The sequence below is a fragment of the Pleurodeles waltl genome, chromosome 8, assembly GCF_031143425.1.
Source record: "Pleurodeles waltl isolate 20211129_DDA chromosome 8, aPleWal1.hap1.20221129, whole genome shotgun sequence".
In the NCBI taxonomy this organism is placed as follows: Eukaryota; Metazoa; Chordata; class Amphibia; order Caudata; family Salamandridae; genus Pleurodeles; species Pleurodeles waltl.
The window spans coordinates 524,090,957-524,111,154 of record NC_090447.1 but is presented as its reverse complement, the minus strand read 5'-3'; the positions used below and the strand labels follow the sequence as shown (position 1 = coordinate 524,111,154).

General features: G+C 43.7%; 1 protein-coding gene across 5 annotated transcripts in view; it reads left to right on the top strand.

Annotated features, from left to right (window-relative positions):
- Positions 1 to 20,198, top strand: part of REPS2 (RALBP1 associated Eps domain containing 2) — a 636,764-nt gene that overhangs the window by 79,325 nt on the left and 537,241 nt on the right. The window contains exon 1 of one of the 5 annotated variants that reach the window (XM_069204535.1): positions 5,677 to 5,739. The exons of the other annotated variants lie outside the window; for them this stretch is intronic. Within the exon in view, the coding sequence (XP_069060636.1) occupies positions 5,692 to 5,739 (48 nt within the window). The 5' untranslated portion in view covers positions 5,677 to 5,691. Of the gene's footprint in view, positions 1 to 5,676; positions 5,740 to 20,198 lie in introns of those variants that run through there. 5 annotated transcript variants of the gene reach the window in all.

Here is a 20,198-nt window from a genome sequence, read left to right as displayed (position 1 = left end):
GCCTTTTATCTATATGTTTCTTCCATGTCTATGCTTTTTTATAATACCTTTTATAATAACTTCACCACGTTTATAGGTAGGGTTTTGTACACTAGAAATGGGCACTTTTGATCACATTACCTTTGTCATGAAAAGGACTATTTGGTCACAACACATCGCCCTAGTTGCATTGTGTTCAATGCTGGTGTGAAATAAAGAGATCTAATAACGCAGAAAGAGTTGCCTGTTTCTTACATTTGAAGGACCTGATTTGCAAATTTAGTGGGGTGACTCTACCATGTATTTTTAATTCTCAGAACCGGAATGATTTGTATATTTTTTGTGAACAAAATTAATTGTATACTAATCCTTTTTGTGTTCACTCTTTTTGGTAACTTAATTGGGATTTGATTTTATTGTAAGTGCCGCATGAATTTAAGCATTTCAACAGAAAATTGTTGTTAGTTGTTCAAACATTTTTCAAAACTTAAATACAATGGCTGCGCAGTGTAAATCTGAAATGGACAAGTTTGTGTTTTTAGCTTTTAAGTATGCAAAAAGTGTTAACTAGAGTAAAATTGATACAAAAACAATTAAAAACAAGTACAGAAGGCGCTTACTCTTTATAGGTTGAGGTGGTGGAGCCATTCATTATCATACCAGCTATGGAATCAGGAAAAGTAAAGGTCACAGGATTTGTCCTGATATGTCATACAGTCTTTCATCTGTAACGTGGACTTTGAAATAAACATCACTTTCTGTTCTAAATGATTATTAGTGTCAGATGAAAAAGTTAACATGACAACTTGCTTATAAAAGAGGTCTAAGAATGGTCTTACTAATTTACCGAAAACTTCCCTTCCAAACTAAACTACAGACTAAGGATATGATGTTTTGGAACAAATATGTGTAAACTAGATACCTGAGGAACAGGTATACAAGGAGGGTAGTCTGAAAATGCCTAGTTGAGTAGTTTGAGAGAAAGATCCTAGGTGAAACTTAAGAACCTTCAGTCTGTGTGGGAAGAGCATTTTAATGGGAAATGATTAACTGTGTTTATCATAAAGCAGTTATCTGGAAAGCGGGCAACTACTGCTGTGTGGAATTATTAAAAGAAGAGGTGATGAAAGGCAGGATCAGGAAAAAGGCACTGTTCCAATTTAGAGGGGTTCTTCCCCAGTGACAGTTTGATGTTCTCCAGCATTTACTCTGTGGCTTTTGGTATCTTTAAGAATGAAAAGAAGGGGCTCGCACAAGGGAGTGCGAACGGTTATGTGATGTATATTTGTAAAGAGCACTATCACCTGCAAGGGTATCCTGGTACTCAGTAGGTGTGTGTGCCTAGTCCTACTTATGCTAGTTTGATTAACTGAAAAGCACGGTCTTCAGCTTCTTGCAGAATTCAAGAGGAGAGGAGGAACTCTGATGTGGAGAGGGAGTTCCACACTTTAGGAGCGATGTAAGGAACAGTCATCCTCGTGACCTAGATCGGTGTATGCATGGTATGATGGCAAGTAGGAGTCCGGCAGCACATAGATGTCTGGATGGTTGATGGAAGGAGATGCGTCTGTTGGGTAGGTTGGGTCTGGATTGTGGAGTGCCTTGAATGTGTGTGTGAGGAGTTTGAATTGAGTGGGTTTGTGTTTTGGAAGCCAGTGTAGTTCCCTGAGGTGTGGTGTAATATGAATTCTGTTTGGGAGGTTGAGGATGAGTTTGACTGCTGAGTCCTGAATGGTCTGTAGTTTTCTAGTGAGCTGCTTAGTGATCCTGGCCTAGAGGGTATTCCATAGTCCCACTTGCTGGTGACAATGGCATGTGTGACAGTTTTTCTTGTATTGCGTGGGAGCCATTTGAAGACCTTCCTCAGCATCTTTAGGGTGTGGTAGCAGGATGCAGTGACAGCGTTGATTTGTGCAGTCATGTCCACTTTGCTGCTAATGATTATTCTGTGGTTCCTGGGGTGTGTTCTGGGTGTGGGTCTGAGTTCAACAGGCCACCAGTTGGTATCCCATGATAAGGTGTTCTTGCCAAAGATCACAATTTCTGTCTTGTCCGTGTTTAGGTAGAGACAGCTGACATTTATCCAGTTAGTGGCTTCAGCCATCCAGGAGGTGAACTTGTTCCTTGTGTTGGGGATCTTGCCCGCAAGGGAGAGTCTGAGTTAGGTGTCATCTGCATAGGAAAGGATGTTGATGTTGTGTTCGTGCTTGAGAGGGAACTGAACCCAAGCAAATTTCTAATTACAGTTGTAGAATTTGTGAAATTCACAACAATTCCCATTACGCAATTTTGCATTCTTTTTCGCTGATGGGAGACTGGCACGAGCAAATCGTTTCTCACCACAACTGCTCAGAACAGTGTCATGCTGGTATCTCTTTATACTGGAAGGGTTGACCTTGTTTTTTTAACATTTCATGTGAGATACCAGCAAACCACAATCAGAGACGTTTGCGTATTTTTACGAAAACCTACAGGATATTGAACACCCGTAGTATGAACCAGAGTATTTCTGTGTAACTTGTAGTCCTTTAGTCTGTCACACCTTACTCACAGAAGAAACGTACACGTGGAGCCCATTGTTACATACCCATATTGAAGGCCATTTCATTTATGATAGAATAAAGTGTCTGTGGCACAGCCGCTCACTAGATATTACTTTCACGACCAGGGCTGCTGATGTGGCACTTATTGTCATTTCATTTATTTTGACCAGGCGTGTGTGAGAAATTCCGAGGACCATCAGTTAATGTGCTGATGGTGTAGTTTTGTGGTTCACTGCTACTAAACAGAAAGGCCTTAGAAGAAACAGCTTCTGCTTGTTTCTGACAGGAAACTCACTGAAGGCAGAGGAAACCGTAGGGGTGGTGTGTATAAACCAAAGTGTTGAGGTCTTGAAAACACTGAGGAAGCCCACATTAAAACAAAAGGAAATCTGTAAGGCCGAGGGTCAGTGGGAGTTTTTCCCATGGGCAGAAAGTGGAAAGGGACTTTTAAAAACATGGTTAAGAGCAGGAGGCTTGTAATTAGACATTTGGGATGTCCCAAAGTTATATATAGATTTGTAAACAGGATCCAGTCTGTGGAGGAAGCCTGTGTCCCGGACGTCTTGAAGCTCTGGGATCATCATTCTATTGCGTCGAATGAAAGAATTGGTTGCAAGCTTTCCAGATCTCATCGAGTAAGTTATGCAAGTTCAATTATTTGCCAAATTGATGAGATCATCAACAGGAAGATTACAATTTTTATTTTATTTTTTAAAAGAGTTTTGACCTCTTCGGAGAAAAAGAACTTTATTTTCCACATTACAAAAGCAACATTTAATTGATTTGGGATGAGCCGTTTTTTCAATAATGATTAAAGTTCACAGCATTATGAATACCTGAGCTGGCAATGTATGGATAATGAGGTTCCCCTATGCCCTCCTGTTTTACCTCCGTTCATTGGGCCTTAACCGCTCTGTCCGAGCACCCCTAGTGCGAGTAATACCAGCTTGAGGTCTAACGTCACAGACTACAGGCACTGATGACTAACCAGTGACTGTAGTCTGGGATCTGGAGATCACTTTTCATGATAATCACAAAGCTTTTCGGCATGCATGTAAGATGGAGTAGAGCCATGGAGGGGTCAGTAGGTAAGATTTGCCGAAACCTGAGGGTGGAAGATTCAGATCTCAACTTGAGTGAGCCAAAATGCAGACCCTCAAAAGTTTAAAAATAAGCAAGGGAAGGCTAAGCCTTCTTTTGTCAGGGGGTGCTTGTGTACCCCATTGAAGACAATCCTAGGGAATACCATCTCACTTTGGTGCATAGGGTGAAGGGAACTTCTTTCTGCTCCCCCCCCTCAGCTCAGGGAATTTCAAGGGGTTACCGGAGCCCCCAAGAAGAGACCTGTGGTTAATGTGAGAATTGAGCAGGAGGGTCACCGAGCAGCCCTTTCACCCTCTTTGGCCACGTCAACATCAGTTGGTCAGTTATTATAAGCTGGGATTTTGACTGGCTGGGGGTGGTTCCGGAGATGCACACGCCACAGTCTGATTGGCCCCCTCCCTTCTCCTGGCACCACCTTGAAACTACAGGCATCATGGTTGCCACGAGGTTGGGATTTTACCTTCCAGGCTTTTTTTTGCATTCAGGCCAGTAAAACAAATTGGGAAAAGAAGAGGAAATGCAATATTTCCCATTTGACATACATACCCGAAAAAAGCAAAAACATGGAGTAATTTAAAAGATATATGAGAACTATTTAAGTTATTCCTAAATGATTAATAAAGACAACTGATAATAGCCATGTTATAAAGAAAATACCAATAATTTTACGAAAGTTATTTGTCACCTACCAGCTTCCGGCCCTCCCAGAGAAGGAAAGCATAAACAAACGGCGGGATTTTCTTTTTAACATGTGGCAACCCCAGAGGCTTGGTTGTGTCTCATTGAGCAAAAGTGAAGCTAGTCACTGTGCCGAACCCGTGCCAGTGGAGAAGCAGGGCTGCTTTGGCCCCAGTCCGAGCAAGAAAACATGTCCCCCTCGTTGTGTCACTGCACCTGCTGCACTGTTGATAGCCTCGTCTCTGACCTGTGGTTTCAGTAGCATTTGCCTCATCGTGTCTAACCAGCTCTTCAAATAATTTTTCAAGTACTAGGCCTTTCCTGTCAGTTTGTGGCGTCGTGGTGTAACAGGCGGCTTTTGTTTGAGAAGCATGTCCACATGCCTTGCGTATTTTTGCACAAATACTTCTTGCCTTCGGCGGTGGTTCAGTGTTGAAATCTTACATAGAAGAATATTGATGTTATTTGCGCCAATATTATTTCAGTTGAAAGTGGAACTTTATGTTTCCAGCAGCGGTTGGGGCTTTGATTCATGCCCCTTTCTCTAACCCTCCCGGGCCAATGTACTTCCTTGAGTGACACTTTGCCATTCTCTTCTCCTGTCCCAATTTATTTACCCTTAATGCTGCTTTATATTTTCCTGTCTAAACGTAGGTGCAGCAAAACAGTATTGAATTACAAGCTTCCCCGTTGAAAGTTTGCTGGGGGATCGAGGATCTGACTGGGTACACGAGTTTAGTTTGATTAAACCACCAATAAGACACGCTTTTGCCTTCTAGGCTGCATGGAGGCTGAGGTGGTGATGCAGAGGAATATGTTGCTAAACGGGTACTTCTGGAGTTTCCTCTCACTCGGGGATGTTATTTCAGTCTTTAGTGTCTCGTTTTAAAAAACACATCAGGCGACTGTGAGTGTGTCACAGGGTTGGGCAGTCTGGATTGCATGACTGGTGCGCATGAGAAGGAAGGGGCGATTTCTTGGAAGACTTAGGGCCTGATTACAACTTTGGAGGAGGTGTAAATCCGTCCCAAATGTGACGGATATACCACCAGCCGTATTACGAGTTCCATAGGATATAATGGACTCGTAATACGGCTGGTGGTATATCCGTCACTTTACCGTCACTTTTGGGACGGATTAACACCTCCTCCAAAGTTGTAATCAGGCCCTTAATCTATTATTAGGGTGCACAACTTTAGTTCTTTTAAAGCTCGTTGACCTTCATCCACCTTTCTTTGACACATGTGTAAACAGTGCTTAATTTGCGGTGGGCACAACTGCTCATTTTTGGAGACAAGTAGGTATTGTTAATTTTTAATTTTCAGACTCTGACCCCAGCAAGCGAGAGAAAGGCAGAAAAGGAAGAAAAAAGGAGTAACCGAAAAATATGAAAACAGCGACAGGAAGAAATCAGGAAAAGAAAGGAACTGCAAGAGTGAGTTAAAGAGGCTGGAAGTGGAGGGGGGAGTGAAAAAAATAGGCTTGAGGTAACCATGGCATTTGTCCTAAGGAAAACTTTGGACTGCTGCTTCTATTTTTAGGGGCGAGGGCAAAGCGCTCCGTCCCCTACTGTAATCTCTCTTTGGGCTTCTAAGCACATCCATGTCATGTCAGTCACTTTCATTGGTTCGTGGGCTTGCCTTTTAAAATCCACTTGCTTTCATTTGTGAAAGCATGCATACGTCATGCCTGTTCCAGTGTTTAGCCCACCTACACAGCTCCGGTAAACTACTGAAAACCTATGAGGCTCGATGTTTTCAGCATGGTTTCCGGACTACTTTATCTTTTTATTTTCCACTCAGCACAATCGCTCTGGGGTTTACATAGCGCGATCGTGCTTGGTTTTTCTGTTTTCAATTTCAGTGCGATTACACTGTATTTTACATAGCGTGATTGCGCTGCGTTTTTTTTCTTTTAATTTGTGTGGCAAGAAAATGCGGTTAGACGTTTACAGCGCCAATAGCTCTAACTCTAGCAAATGTGAGACCCCTTGTGTTGCAAATGCTTGTTATGTTTGTGGTTACACATTAAGCACTGAGGCTGGGTGTGCTTTGACGGTGTGTAGTACAATGCTTCAAAGAGAAGAACACATATAAGGTAGCTCAGAAGGGCCAGCACAAATCACTGAGATCTGAGTTCAACCTATAAGATGTGAATCCTTGATGCTACACTCAGTCTTTTATTATTCCAAACTTTATCAGAATCATTTAGTTTAGGCAGTGCTTAATTTGAGCCGGTGGTTGCTGGCGAGGGCCACTGGCACTCATTTTTGGGGACCAGCACTTATTTTTGCTCATCAGACATTGACCAAGAGCAAGAGAGGGAAAAACACACAAAAGGGAAAAAAGGAAAAAGAGAAAGACAGGAAAAACATGACAAAGGGAGAAAACAGGAAACTGCCCGAGGGAGATATAGGGGCAGGGTGTGTCTTGTTTTGGTTTAGATAGTCGTGAGGTGGATTCAAGACTACGCATTCTGTGCTCTGACATTTAATAGCACTAGCTGGGGGTTTCTGAACAGAGCTTTAAGCACCAATATTGCTTTACAAACTAAGCACTGAGTTTTGGGTACTAACAGTTGTAATTTAAGGTGATTTGGAGCTGCAAGCAAGTGAGAGTCACTTATGGAAAACACCCTGCTAGTGGTGTGACGTGATGAAGCTCCACCAGCCATTTATTTTTCCCTCTGTTTATTAGACAAAACGATAATAATTCAGATACAGACTCATTCCAGACACAATTAGGATTCTAAATAGGTTTGGCATCCCAAAATATCAATAGCAGGGTCCGGTTCAAAAGGGAAGTGCGTAACTACAACACATATATATAATAATCTGCATTCACAGGATGGTGTGACACCCTAATCACATCGAAAAAAAGATTAGCAACATCCTACTTAACACTCTAATGAAATACCCATTCTTCACGCCAGAGAAGCATCCCTACACCACATCAAGGGGACAAGCACACACCTCAGTCCCATTGACACCTCCCTCCAGACAATTCCAAGCACCACTCATCAAACACAGTTATCCCAAAGCTGGCCTACTAGGCTCCAGGAAGGCCCTTGCTGAGTGAACTTGTGCGATCAAAAACTCCATCTGCTTATGTTCAATTCAGTCTCACCCATGAACCCACTGACAGGTTGACTCCTCTTTTTGCTAGTCCCTATCTGATGATGATTACTGCCGGCCAAAGTTTTTGGACTCATATGAGACCGCAATCGCTTCTCCCCCATAATCACAACTTGTTTCTAATTTAAGGGCCTGCTCTTTCAAATCCACATAACCGATCACCACCAGTATCACAGCTCTATTTTGTTCCTTATATTTCGCAAGTATCTAGTCCGGTCTATCCATGTCTTGCTATAATCTTAGGGGGTGGGCTTCCAGTTAGCAGGTTAGATGAAGGATTTCCTACGAGGATCTGGAGGTCAGCGAAACCACATGCTTGCAACCATCATACAGCCACACCCGCACCCACCCATGCCGTTTTGGGTTGGAAAAAAAACAGAAAATTAAGTATATATTGGAACAATGCAGCATAGTGTAATAGGTCCTATTTAGGAAGCCATAATTAACTCAGGTTCGTTTCAATGAGCAGCTCCCTTGTTAACTTGGCGAATATGTTACTTGGTGCAGTATACGTTGTTTCAATTTAATATAAGGATGCTGCAACGCAAATGTGGATGGAAAAAAGCAGATGCGATGTCAATCATTTATTTGATCTCTTAACCCTTGGAAAGCCAGCTGCACCTCGTGGAATGGGATTCGGTATTGCATTTTATTTCCTTGGGGTGTTCAGTATCTTCCACCTTTTTGGTATCATGGAGTGTGCTGGTTTCACTCGTGGATTAGAGGAAAGTTCCAATGTCTGCTGGTTTCCCAGGTGCCAGGTGGTCATACCTCTGCTGTTGTGGGGTGTGATATACCTCCCGAGGATTGTTTGGTAACCCGTAACCACTCCATTGATCGGCCAAAGTTCCCGAGAAGGTAGTTATCATGTCATCATTTACTAGTTATAATTTTTAGTTTATCTGGATTAGGGACTCATTTTAAAGCACTACTTACTCTCCACAGGAGAATTAGCTCACTTAATTGTGAATTCACAGTGTTCCAGATCAAGGGCTATATTGTGTGAATACATGTTAACACTGACATATTACTTATGGATGGGTAAAATTGATTTAATTATCTATAGTGAGGCAATGGTTAGCTTATCATAGTGAATTTACATCATTCAATCAGATTAATGGACAGCGGTTCGTTACAAAATTATCAAATAAACATAGTTTGTTGTAATTTTCATATTGGAGGAGACAGAATTTCAGGCAATCTCATTGTATGTCAACTAATTTTCAATGTAACTTGAGAAAGGTTTGAATAGTTGCCTCTGTTGTATTGATAGTTAACCTGATTGCAGGCTACACTCGTTGGCGGCCTGCTATGGCAGGATAGTGCATTTTAATGAGACAACTGTTTTTCGAGATTCATACATTTTAGCGTTTGTTAATCTTTATTGGTTGGAGCAGGCAATATATTTATTTTAATTGCAGTTAATATTTAAATTGGGTAATACATTTAGGGGAGGAGAGTAAGGACTGGGTCGCTAGCAGTATGTTGGTGAAACTGCACATGCACATGGGGACGTGTGTAGTAAAACATGATAGGCAGCCCTACAGATCCAATAATGGGAGACAGCATCGACCGCTAGAAATTGAAAGTTTTATTGTTTTATTATTAAACAAAGATGGTTGTGGCTGCCTCTTACCATTTATATTTATCATTTGTATTATTTGTTATTTTATTACACGTGAATTCAAGGAATACACAAGCGTTCATCGTGGAACTGACAAGGGGACCATCTACCACAATTTCCTTCTAAGGCGACTATGTTTTGCTGCCTGTTGACGTCACCAGCCTGCGTCTGTAAACTTGATTGCTTAATCTATGAAACAATCATTACTTTTTTAATGTTTCAAAATAAACTAAAGGCAGTAAGTACCCTGCAGAGAAAGGTGTGATGATGCTTTAATGCTTGCAGGTCGAACCTGCGGAGGGGTGGTTCCATCGAAGAGGCATTTAAATAAACCAGACAGCACGCTTGCTTCACCGACTGATAATTCTAGCTGAATTATGCGAGGACATTGTTCTGGGATGAGCCGTGAGTATGAATAATGCAGGCCAGATCAGGTAGAAGTCATTGTATAGTCTGCAATCAAAGGCACAGTTCCAATTACACGTAGCTAGGAGGGATTAGATATTTTACCGAAAGTACACCGGCGCCCGTACACTGTTTGCACTGGACAGCACGAGGCAAAAGTGAAGATTCTGGAAGTTTACAAATGTGACCTCCCGCTCACAAACTTACATCGAGTACTATAGAAGTGATGCTCCTTTCTGGTGAAAATACAGAACGTGCTATTAGGAATGGCATCACAATAAGTGGGCAGCAACAGAGGCATTCAAGTGTCTTAGCTAAAACACTGGTGGGTGATGTGGTCACACGGCCAGATCTGTCGACTTCGGAGCTGGGAAGCCAAGTCTGAGTCAGCTCAACATCCTGTGACTCTGGGCAATCACTTAATCTCCCTGTGCCTAAAAAAATGAATCTGACCTTGCTTAATGTTGTCTGGCGCTCATATCTCATATAAAGTGCTCCAATGGCCCGGGCCGTGTTTGCACTATATAAAACTGAAACAAAAATCTGAGAAAGTTTCAGGATGTTCTAAAAGTGTCCATCAGAAATGTACCATACCTCAGCAAATGTGCCTGAGGTCAGTATTTCCCCTAACACAAGATCTTTAATAAGGTTCCCAAGCGAAATATTCCGATTCTAGACTTTGATATGAAAGTTCCTATCTGACAACTAATTTGACACTGTGAACCTGCGAATTGTTTATACCCAGTCTTCCCAACTGTTCTGCATAGGACTTCTTTCCATATGCATCTCTCCCACAACTAAAGGAACCTCAGTAACTAATTTGCTGTCTGAATTTCTGGCAGCCTACTGTGAGGCGGAAACTCTAGGCCTAGTTAAGTGAACACCTAGTGTCTTTGTTGATTTACATCCAGTTTTGTCCTTTGCGACATCAAGAGATCCCCAGCGTCATTTGTGGGAATCTGCCATGGTATGAATAAATCTCCCATTTACAGAACATATAAGCCCTCATCCTCCCAGCACATCTGCAAAGCTTTAAAGCAGCGCCCCAACTCCCAGAATTTGGGTTTAAATATTACCCCCACCCTTCCTTGTGAATGAACAAGGCCACTGCAGCTCCGAGGTGCCTTCCAACTGCCAATCGATGCACTCTAGATCTCTTTCACTTGCTTTGAAGACTGCCCCCTTCTCCCATCCTGCGGAGTGAGCAGCCTCCTCACCAACAGCAGCAAGTGCTTTGGGCAGCGAACCCAGCAGATACAGGGGAATAAGCGGGGCACAATTCAGACGGTAGCAGCACCCTACCTTTAAGTGAAGTAGTAGCTTAGTGCATGGGTGGATGCAACAAGACCCCTCAAATTTTTAGGTCGAAGCCTACCAGATAGCGCAGCTGTCTGCTTTGCAAAGACCTCTTTGGGACATTCTGAAAGCTTCTCTGGGAATGCATTCTGCCCATTGCTTAGCATTGGCTTTGTAGTTTGAATCTTACATTCGCTTGCTTTCTGTTTGTTGGCTTTATTGTTTTAAGCTTTCCAACTTGAGTCCCTCCTCTGGAGCATAGCCTGTTCCCCATCGCTCCTTGTATTCTTCCTCCAGTGTTCACTTTCTACATACAGGCCTTTAAATGTTGTTCTTGTCATGTCACATTTGCTGTGCATTCCAAGACAGCAGTCAAATGTCAGGCTCTGTCTTCCAAGGTAGCTTGGTGTTTACTTTTTTTTTTCTGACTTCAAAATGAGAGGAGTTATGTGACAATACTGCTGAGTACCTGTACTAGATGAAAGGATGTACAATGATATGTTTTCTACCACACCACAAAATGTAAATGTCTGTACGTGAACTGTGCAAATATTTCTAAATATAGCACAAATGAAGCACATTTATTGTAATCTTGAAATGTGACAGTAACAAATATTTTAATATGATCAGAACAAATCTATACTCTTGGTGATGCCATTTTCACACATTATCGTTTGTGTACTGTATCATTTATCAGTAAAACTGTATGTCTGTGCAAATGTAATGGTCATTTCAGTTGAATATGCATTGTCTGTAATGACAGTACACTACCTCACCATACATACTCCACACTACTCAACTCCACTATATGACACTCTCCTCCACTCCACGCCAAGCCACCCTACAGCACTATACTTCACAACACACATTGATACTCTACTCCATGCTACACTACTCCACTCAATGACACTCCACTCTACACCACTCCACTTTACACCTTTCTATGCCACCGTAAGCCACTCCACTCTACGTCACTCCACCCTACTCCACCCCAAACCACTCTACTTCACTCTGTGCTACTCTGCTCTGCCACTTCACTCTACAAAACTCCACTCTACTATGCTCTTCTCCACTATACCCCATTCTGCTCCACTCTACAACACTCCACTACACCCCAACACTGCTCCACTCTACAACACTCATCTCTACTCCACTCTGTGCCACTCTCCTCTACTCGACTCTACATCACGTCACTTAAATCCATTCTGCACCACTCTACTCTATGCCATTCTACTATAGATCGTGCCACTTTGACACTTCACTATACAACACTGTACTCCACAACACTATGTCCCTCCACTCTATGACATGACACTTAACAACACATCACTCTAGGACACCCTACTCTACTCTGCTAGTCCACTCTATACCACTCTGCAATACTCCACTCTGTGCCACTCCACTCAACAACTCTGCTTCACTCTACTCCAGATGATGCCACTGCACTCTAATCCACTATAGGACACACTACGCCACTCTATGCCATTTCACTGTAGGTCACTATACTCCCCTCTACAACACTCCACTCTAACACTTTACTTCACTCCACACTAGACCACTCTAAAACCCTCCACTCTATGCCCCTCCACACTACAACACTTATCTCCCTTCTACAATACTCTACTCCACTCTATGCCATGAACTCTATGCCCCTCTACTCCACTCTGTGCACACCCACTCTACATCCCTCCATTCTACGCCCTCCACTCTATGCCACTCTACATCACTCCACTCTACACCACTCCACTGTACTCCAATCGACAACACTCCACAACACTCCACTCTAATCCCCTCTATGCCATTCCACGCCATTCTCCTCTATGGCACAATCCTTTCTCCATGCTGAACTACAGTCAAGCTTGTGTACAACATGGCTAAGATACACTGGCATAGTCAGTAGCTCTTGCATAGATGAGATCTATTCTCTTTGATAATACTTGTTCATTAGAGCTGCTACTCTTGTATTCCCAACATAACTTGAATACACACTAGGTGCAACACACATTTACATGAACTATAATATAGCTAAGGAGATTTCTCACAGGCATAACTTAGAACCAATTGATGATATCTCCCTTGTTTTCCTCTAGTGTTTTCTACAAATCTTGTGGTTAGATACTGTTGTAAATGACAAGAGTCATCTTGCAAAGTTCAATAATGCTGTTTTTGATCAATTGCAGAATCGATCTGTTGTGTAGCCAAACCTATGGTTTTCAGGCTGCACACAGGTTGCACTAGCAGTCGTGTTAACCAACAGAGGTACACTTGTGTCTTCCAGGTTGTAAATACTACGGGAAACATCACTTACAAAGTGGTCAGTGCAACGCTATGCATTGACCACGCTGCCATTACCACGCATATGCGTTTACCACGCATGCATTAACCACCCATGTGTTTACTATGTATATGCGTGGTAATGGATGGGAAAGCGGTCTAGGTGGTGTCTGGGCGGAACAGGAAGGAGCAGAGAGCAGAGGCGAGAGAGGCAAGTGGGGCCGGACTTTGGGGGAGGGGGGAGTTTGGGTAATTTTCAGGACAGTGCGTGTTAAGGTTAGGGTACAGATCAGGGGCGTGGGGTTGGGTAGTTTTTTAGGACAGGTGGGGTAGGTTTTAGGGTTCAGGGACGGAGGGATCGGGATAATTTTTAGGACAGGGTTGGTAGTTTTTCGGACAGGGTGGGTAGATTTTAGAGTGGGGATCTGGGTAGTTTTTAGGGCAGGTAGGTTTTAGGGTTTAGGGCGGGGTGGGGGTGGGGTAGTTTTTAGGACAGGGTAGGATTTAGGGTTTAGGGTGGGTTGTCGGGTAGTTTTTAGGACTGGGTGGGGTAGGTTTAAGGGTTTAGAGTGGGGGCAGGGTAGTTGTTAGGACTGGGCAGGGTTTAGGGTAGGGGTAGTTTTTAGCACAGGGTGGGTTCGTTTTTAGGATAGGGAAGGTTTTAGGGTTTAGGGTGGGAAGTTGGGTTAGTTTTTAGGACAGGGTGGGGGTAGTTTTTAGGATAGTGTAGGTTTTAGGGTTTAGGGCATGGGATCGGGCTAGTTTTTAGGGCTGGCTAGGTCATAGAACAGGGCAGGATAGCTTTTAGTGTTTAGGGTGGGGGTGAGGGTAGTTTTTAGGACAGAGCAGGGTAGGTTTAAGGTGCGGGGGTCGGGGTAGTTTTAGGGCAGGGTGGTATAGGTTTTAGGGTTTAGGGCAGGGGTGGGAGATCAGGGTAGTTTTTAGGACAGGGCAGGGTAGATTTTAGGGTTTAGGACGGGGAATCAGTAGTTTTTAGGGCAGGGTGGGGATTTTTGAGGACAAGGTGGGGTAGGTTTTAGGATTTAGGGATGGGGTCAGGGTAGTTTTTTTAGGACAGGACAGGGTAGGTTTTAGGGTTTAGGGTGGGGTCGGGTAGTGTTTAGGACAGCATGGGTCGTTTTTGGGACAGGGTAGGTTTAAGGCGGGGCAGAGGGGCTTGGATAGTTTTTAGGACAGGACAGGGTAGATTTTACGGTTCAGGGCGGGGGTCAAGGTAGTTTTTAGGACAGCGTGGGTAGTTTTTAGGACAGGGTAGATTTTAGGGTTTAGGGTGGGGGTGTGGGGGTAGTTTTTAGGACAGTGCAAGGTAGGTTTTAGGGTTTTGGGTGGGGCGGGGTAGTTTTTAGGACAGGGTGGGGTAGTTTTTAGGACAGGGTAGGGTTTAGGGTGGGGCAGGGGTCAGGGTAGGTTTTAGGACAGGGTGGGTAGTTTTTGGGAAAGGAGAGGCTTTAGGGCGGGCGGGGGCACAGGTAGTTTTTAATACTGGGTGGGATAGGTTTTATGGTTCAGGGAGGAGGCGAAGGTCAGGGTAGTTTTTAGGACAGGGTGGAGTAGTTTTTAGGACAGGATAGGTTTTAAGGTGGGGGGTCGTAGTAGTTTTTAGGACAGGGTGGGGTAGGTTTTAGGGTTGAGGACAGGGGTTAATGTAGTTTTTAGGACAGGGTGGGGTCGTTTTTCAGACAGGGTAGGGCTTAGGGCGGGGGTTGGGGTAGTTTTACGACAGGGTCGTTTTAAGGACAGGGTGGGGTAGTTTTTAGGACAGGGTTGGGTTTAGGGCAAGGGCGGGAGTTGAGGTAGTTTTTAGGACAGGACAGGGTAGGTTTTAGGGTTCAGGTCGCAGGTGGGGGGGTCAGGGTAGTTTTTAGGACACGGTGGGGTAGCATTTAGGACAGGGTGGTGTAGTTTTTAGGGCTGGAGTTGGGGTAGTTTTAGGACAGCGCAGGGTAGGTTTTAGGGTATAGGGCGGGGGTTGTGGTTTTTTGTTTTTAGGGCAGGGTGGGGTAGGTTTCAGGGTGGGGGTTGGGGTAGTTTTTGGGACAATGCAGAGTAGGTTTTAGGGCTCAGAGCGGGGGTTTTAGGACTCAGGGCAGGGGGTGGAAGGGGCAGTTTTCAGAGCTTGGGCTGGGTGTAGTATAGTATCAGGTGTAAGGGGACTGGGCGGGGGAGGATTTACCACGCATGTTGCTTTACCAAACATACTTTTGCAACGAAATTGCATGCGTGTTGAAGGTATGCGTGTAACGACACAGTAGTTGTTGAGACCCTGTTGTAAAGGCATGCGTGAAATATGCATGTTGTTCCATCATAAATCCAAATACTTACTACACAGCTGAGGTTTAAATTCCAGAATATTTTTCTCAGTAAGTGACAAACCTTTTTCTGTTCTGCTCTGGAATGTTTCACAAAATGATCCTGCTATTATACACAGATTTCCAGAAATGCAAAATGTACTATTAACCAAATTAGCTTTGACTATGAACATGCAAATCTGTGTGGAAGTATTTTAACCAAATGTCACATGGCGTGAATGAAGTGCTATGAAAGATGCAAAAATTATTTTTAGCATAAAAGCAAGTGTGTGTTGATGTTAAATGGCTGGGGACATTAGACTGAAGAATAAATGCATTTACATGCTTTTGATGTTTGTAATTTGTTGTTTTAGTCTCTACACACCACATTGCTAATGTTTGCAGAGGTGGTCATAATATTGAATTCCTGTGCAATAACATGGGCTATTGAATTCCGATAAGCTGATTTTCTGTGGCGGCTGCTACCCAACGGTTACCTTTTCCGTCGGGAGAGACGGTTCTGTCTCTCCTTCATCCTCTTCTCTTCCCTGACTTCTGGCAGCATGGAAGCAGACAGACTCCCAGACTCCCCTAAGCCAATCACAACGCTGCTGTCACCAGCATGACAGCAGCATTGTGATTAGTCTGGGCGGCTTGGTTTGCGCTCAGATAGGGAGTAGGAGCCTGTGCATTTTCTCCTCCCGACTGTGCAATACAGCCGGTTAGAGAAATGCTACGTGCGCATGACCGTTTGGCCGGCGGTGTTGGGCCGACCAAACGGTCATGTGCACTTATGGTGCACTCCACTCCTCCTCCAGCCCTGCCTTACCTTAACTTGGCTCCCGAGGAAAAATAAAACGATAATAACATTGCGTTATTATCATACTCTTTTTCTTTTTTCTGCACTGCACAAAGCAGTGGGGCGACGCTCCTACGCCTTAGCAGAGGAGCCGCTGCAGCTGATTGTGCAGTTCTTACACATGAAGCATGAGGGATGCATGCACTGTTTTGAGGATTTAATGAGGAATGCCACCACGTATAGTATAATACATTTCAGGTTTGGTGGCGGTCCGATTCATGAAGGTAAGGTTGCAGGTTCATCCAGGGTCTCCTGGGACAGTCTGTAGTACCGACATTGTATCACTACACCAGTGTTGGTAATTGCACTTGTTTTACCTCTCAATGACAATCAGAGTTGCGGAATGGGGCGAATACAGCTGTGAAACAACTCAGTCACAACCAGAGGTTGGTTTAGGGATAGCAAGACTAAATGTCATCCTTTGACTCCCAAGCTGCAGTATGAAACCTGCCTTCTGTTTCCTACTTCACCATTTCCTGGAAGCAGAGATCCCAGTCTCCTTTTCTACCAGAAAACACATTATTTTCCTTCAGAGCTCAGTTAGTTTATGCCTCTACAAAGGCATTCTAATCCATCCATTGGAACTTTCAGCTAAATCTCTTGGGCTGATCATCGCCTTGAAAATACCCATACCAGCTGCATATCTGAGCTGGTCAGAACCACCTATTTTCATCTCTACCTCCTGAGGAAGCTCAAACCTATTATCCCAGCAGATTTCAAAATAATCTCTCTTTCTAACGCAACTTGACGGTGACAAGCCATGCTAGCTGGCCTCCCCAAAACCTCTGCGGAACCCATCAGAGCCATTTTATACTGCGTTGCATGTATGGTTAAGGTAGCAAAAAATCAGATGCACCCAATCAAAGAGACAAACACTAGGTGCCAACCAAGCCAGAACTGACTTCAAAATACCTGCCTCGCTCACAATGTGACTTACTTGGCCTGTCCTCCTACCTAAGATAGTCAGCGTCACAGCAGATCAGAGAAACAATGGAGACAAATCAGCACTACTTCTTGAAATCCCCAGAAAAAAAAAAATCAAAAACTCTCTTCCAGGCTTTCTCCTGTCATGCTTCCACAACTTGAAAGGGCCGACCTGAAAAACTCAGATGCAATTCAAACTACCTAACCACACATAACAATTTTAAAACTTCCCAGTTTATAACCACCTGAACCAAGATAATTGTTGCACCCTTCCATTGCCACTGTTGCTGTTCTTGTTTTATTCTCTTTTTAGTTCTGGACTTATCACTCTACAGATACAATCTAAACCTCTGTGCTGTTATCTCCTCCTGTGTGTAATCTCTTCTATGTGATATACACCGTTCCCATGAAGTGAGGTCCATGCTATATAAATGCCGTGACAAATTAAGTAAAATTAAAACTAATACATAACAAACATCGCTAATTATACAGGGGGCATGCCCAAAGTCGTCTTTGCATGCAATCTCTTACAGGTCCAAAGTTTCAGTACTGGTTTTCTGTAATTTGCTCTAGGTAGTGTTGTGTTATTTTGCTTTTTATGTTGCATTTTTGTCCTGGATATGACCGCGCGGTCAGTGGCGTAACAAAACCTTAGCCAGCCCCCCCCACCCCCCTTCAAAGTACCTTGAGGGGGCCTCCTCACCTCTGGACCCAGTCCAGTCATGGGGCTTGCCGCCAGTGCAGTGTACTGTGCTGGGGACCCCGCCCCCCACCCCACTGCACCACACCAGCTGCGGGGGCCTTTGTTACGCCACTGCTCGTGATGATGTGAGCTTTCTTCCACTGAGAATTGCGTAGGGCTGTGAATGCTTGCACATTCTGTTCTGTGAGTTCGGTGTCAGCGTGTTCCTGTGTTTTTGGTTTTCTGTCCCATGCTGCTCGTGTCTTCATCTTGCCATATGTTCTATTGCCGGTCCCTCCCTGAGTCTTCTGTGCTGCAATGTGATCCTGTTGTTCTTTGAGGTGTTAGCTGATGTGCGTATAGCTCACATCTGTATGATTGAGGGTTTGTAATGTTATAGGCTGTCTAAAGGTGGGCACCATGTGTTACTCAACTTCATGGAGGCTGGAGACTAGTTTGAGAGATGCTTTTGATGGTGACAGTCTCACTGTCCATTGCCAGTGTCTTACTGTCCCTGAGTTAGTCAAAGTGCCCTTTCTCAGAGTAGTGCTGGTGTCACTCTTGCTCAATGATGATGTCTAGCAGTTGCGTGATCAAAGGCATTGATTCTGTGTCCTATCGTCGGTGTCACCCATGTTGCCGTGTCAGTAAATGTGTTTCATTGTCCTAATGAGGTTTATTTGTCTCCTTGTCTGAAGACAAATTATATCTCTATGTTCCAGTGGTGGAGAGTGTGTTTCACTGTGCCACTGTCAATGTGTGTATGTATGCGTGTATCTCCACTCCAATCTATTATTTGTTGAATCGTTGTTGAATTGTTTGTTGCCACCAGAATCAAGCAAGCCTGGCTGATGAGAGGTACTACCCCGAAACCGGTCCTGGGATGCTTGTTTCTGGTCTACGGAGGATCTGGCCTGGCAATTCAAGCTGGGCTGCTCCCATGGGGAGAAAGGTCAAGACTGATTTGCATATGGCTGTGTCCACACTGGAATGGCATGGCAAGCAAAAAATTGATGGATTAAACCCAGCTCTGTGACACGGATTGAATGTTTGACTTGTTCTGCATTCCATCCATCATCTGTTCTTTTTGTATTTGTTGCCCTAAGTGGGAAGGGTATGCCCAGATGTGGGTCCTATGCTCGCTATGCCACCAGATTCAAGCTAGCCTGGCTGATGAGGGGTGGTACCCCAAAACTGGTCCCAGGATGCTTGTTTCTGGCCCAGGGAAGACTTGGTGTGGCAATTCGGGCTGAACTGTCCCATGGGGAGCAGGGTCAACACTGATTTGCATATGGCTGGATCCAAACTGGAATAGCATGGCGAGTTAAAATAAAATAATGGGTTAAACCTAGATCTGTGACTGGGGTGACTGTTTGATTTGATCCACATTCCTTGCGTCATCTGTTCTTTTTGCATATATCTGATCAAAAAGTAACAACTTATTTAATCAGTGCTGCCCAGAGTTTAGGTGCCTCCATCAGCCACTTTGATTTTAACTGCCTGTGGTTCATGTAATGTAATCCCCCATCTCTCCCCCCCACCTACGCTCACACCTTTATGTTAATTAAAGCCGCTTCAGCTGATGATACAGATGTCTATATTCCATGCTTTCCTAGTACATCAGGAGGGACAACATGTAATTCATATATCTGTGGTTGTCACCACTAAACAAAAGTACTTCTTGCAGCCTTGATTTGTGATTTTTTCAGAGGGAATGAGTGTTTTTTCCATAAATGGTAAATTATGGAGAGAAAAAAATGAAATTGAACAAGCATTGTTAAAGCCAATGGGTCTCGATTTGCAAGCTGGTGTTGTAGTAATTTGTTTGTATTTTTTTTTTATTGCAAGCATTTGCCACACAAATAAAAAGAAGTAAACAGTATGGACTGTTCGTAGAAGACAGGTGTAGTTAGAGCAGGTTTAGAAACCCTGTTTAGAATTAATGCACAAAAGATGAACATATGATTTTTATTGGTGGAAAGAAAAGGTATATAGACTTTAAAATTATTGTAAGCTGAAGGCATAGTGTAAACACAGAAGAGTTATTAAAAAAAATAAAGTATAAAGAATAGAAAGAAAAAAAGCATTGACAAAGTAAACTATTGGCCCACCAGTATTGGTGCTGAACTGCATTGCTCTTTATGCAGACATGCACATGTAATCTGGCACAATGTCATTACATATAGTTCAGGAGAGACAATTTCCCGAATTGGTCTGACCCACTGCTGCATGTTATAGGCAGACCTGCCAACTCACATGATGCCACCACCTGTCACACAGTATTGGCTCCCTTCACATGGTCACCTGGTGAAGAGACATGGTGGCAGGCAAGGTGAACTGGAAACCCCTACATCGGGAAGGTTTCCAACCTGTCTCCGGAGGCTCTAA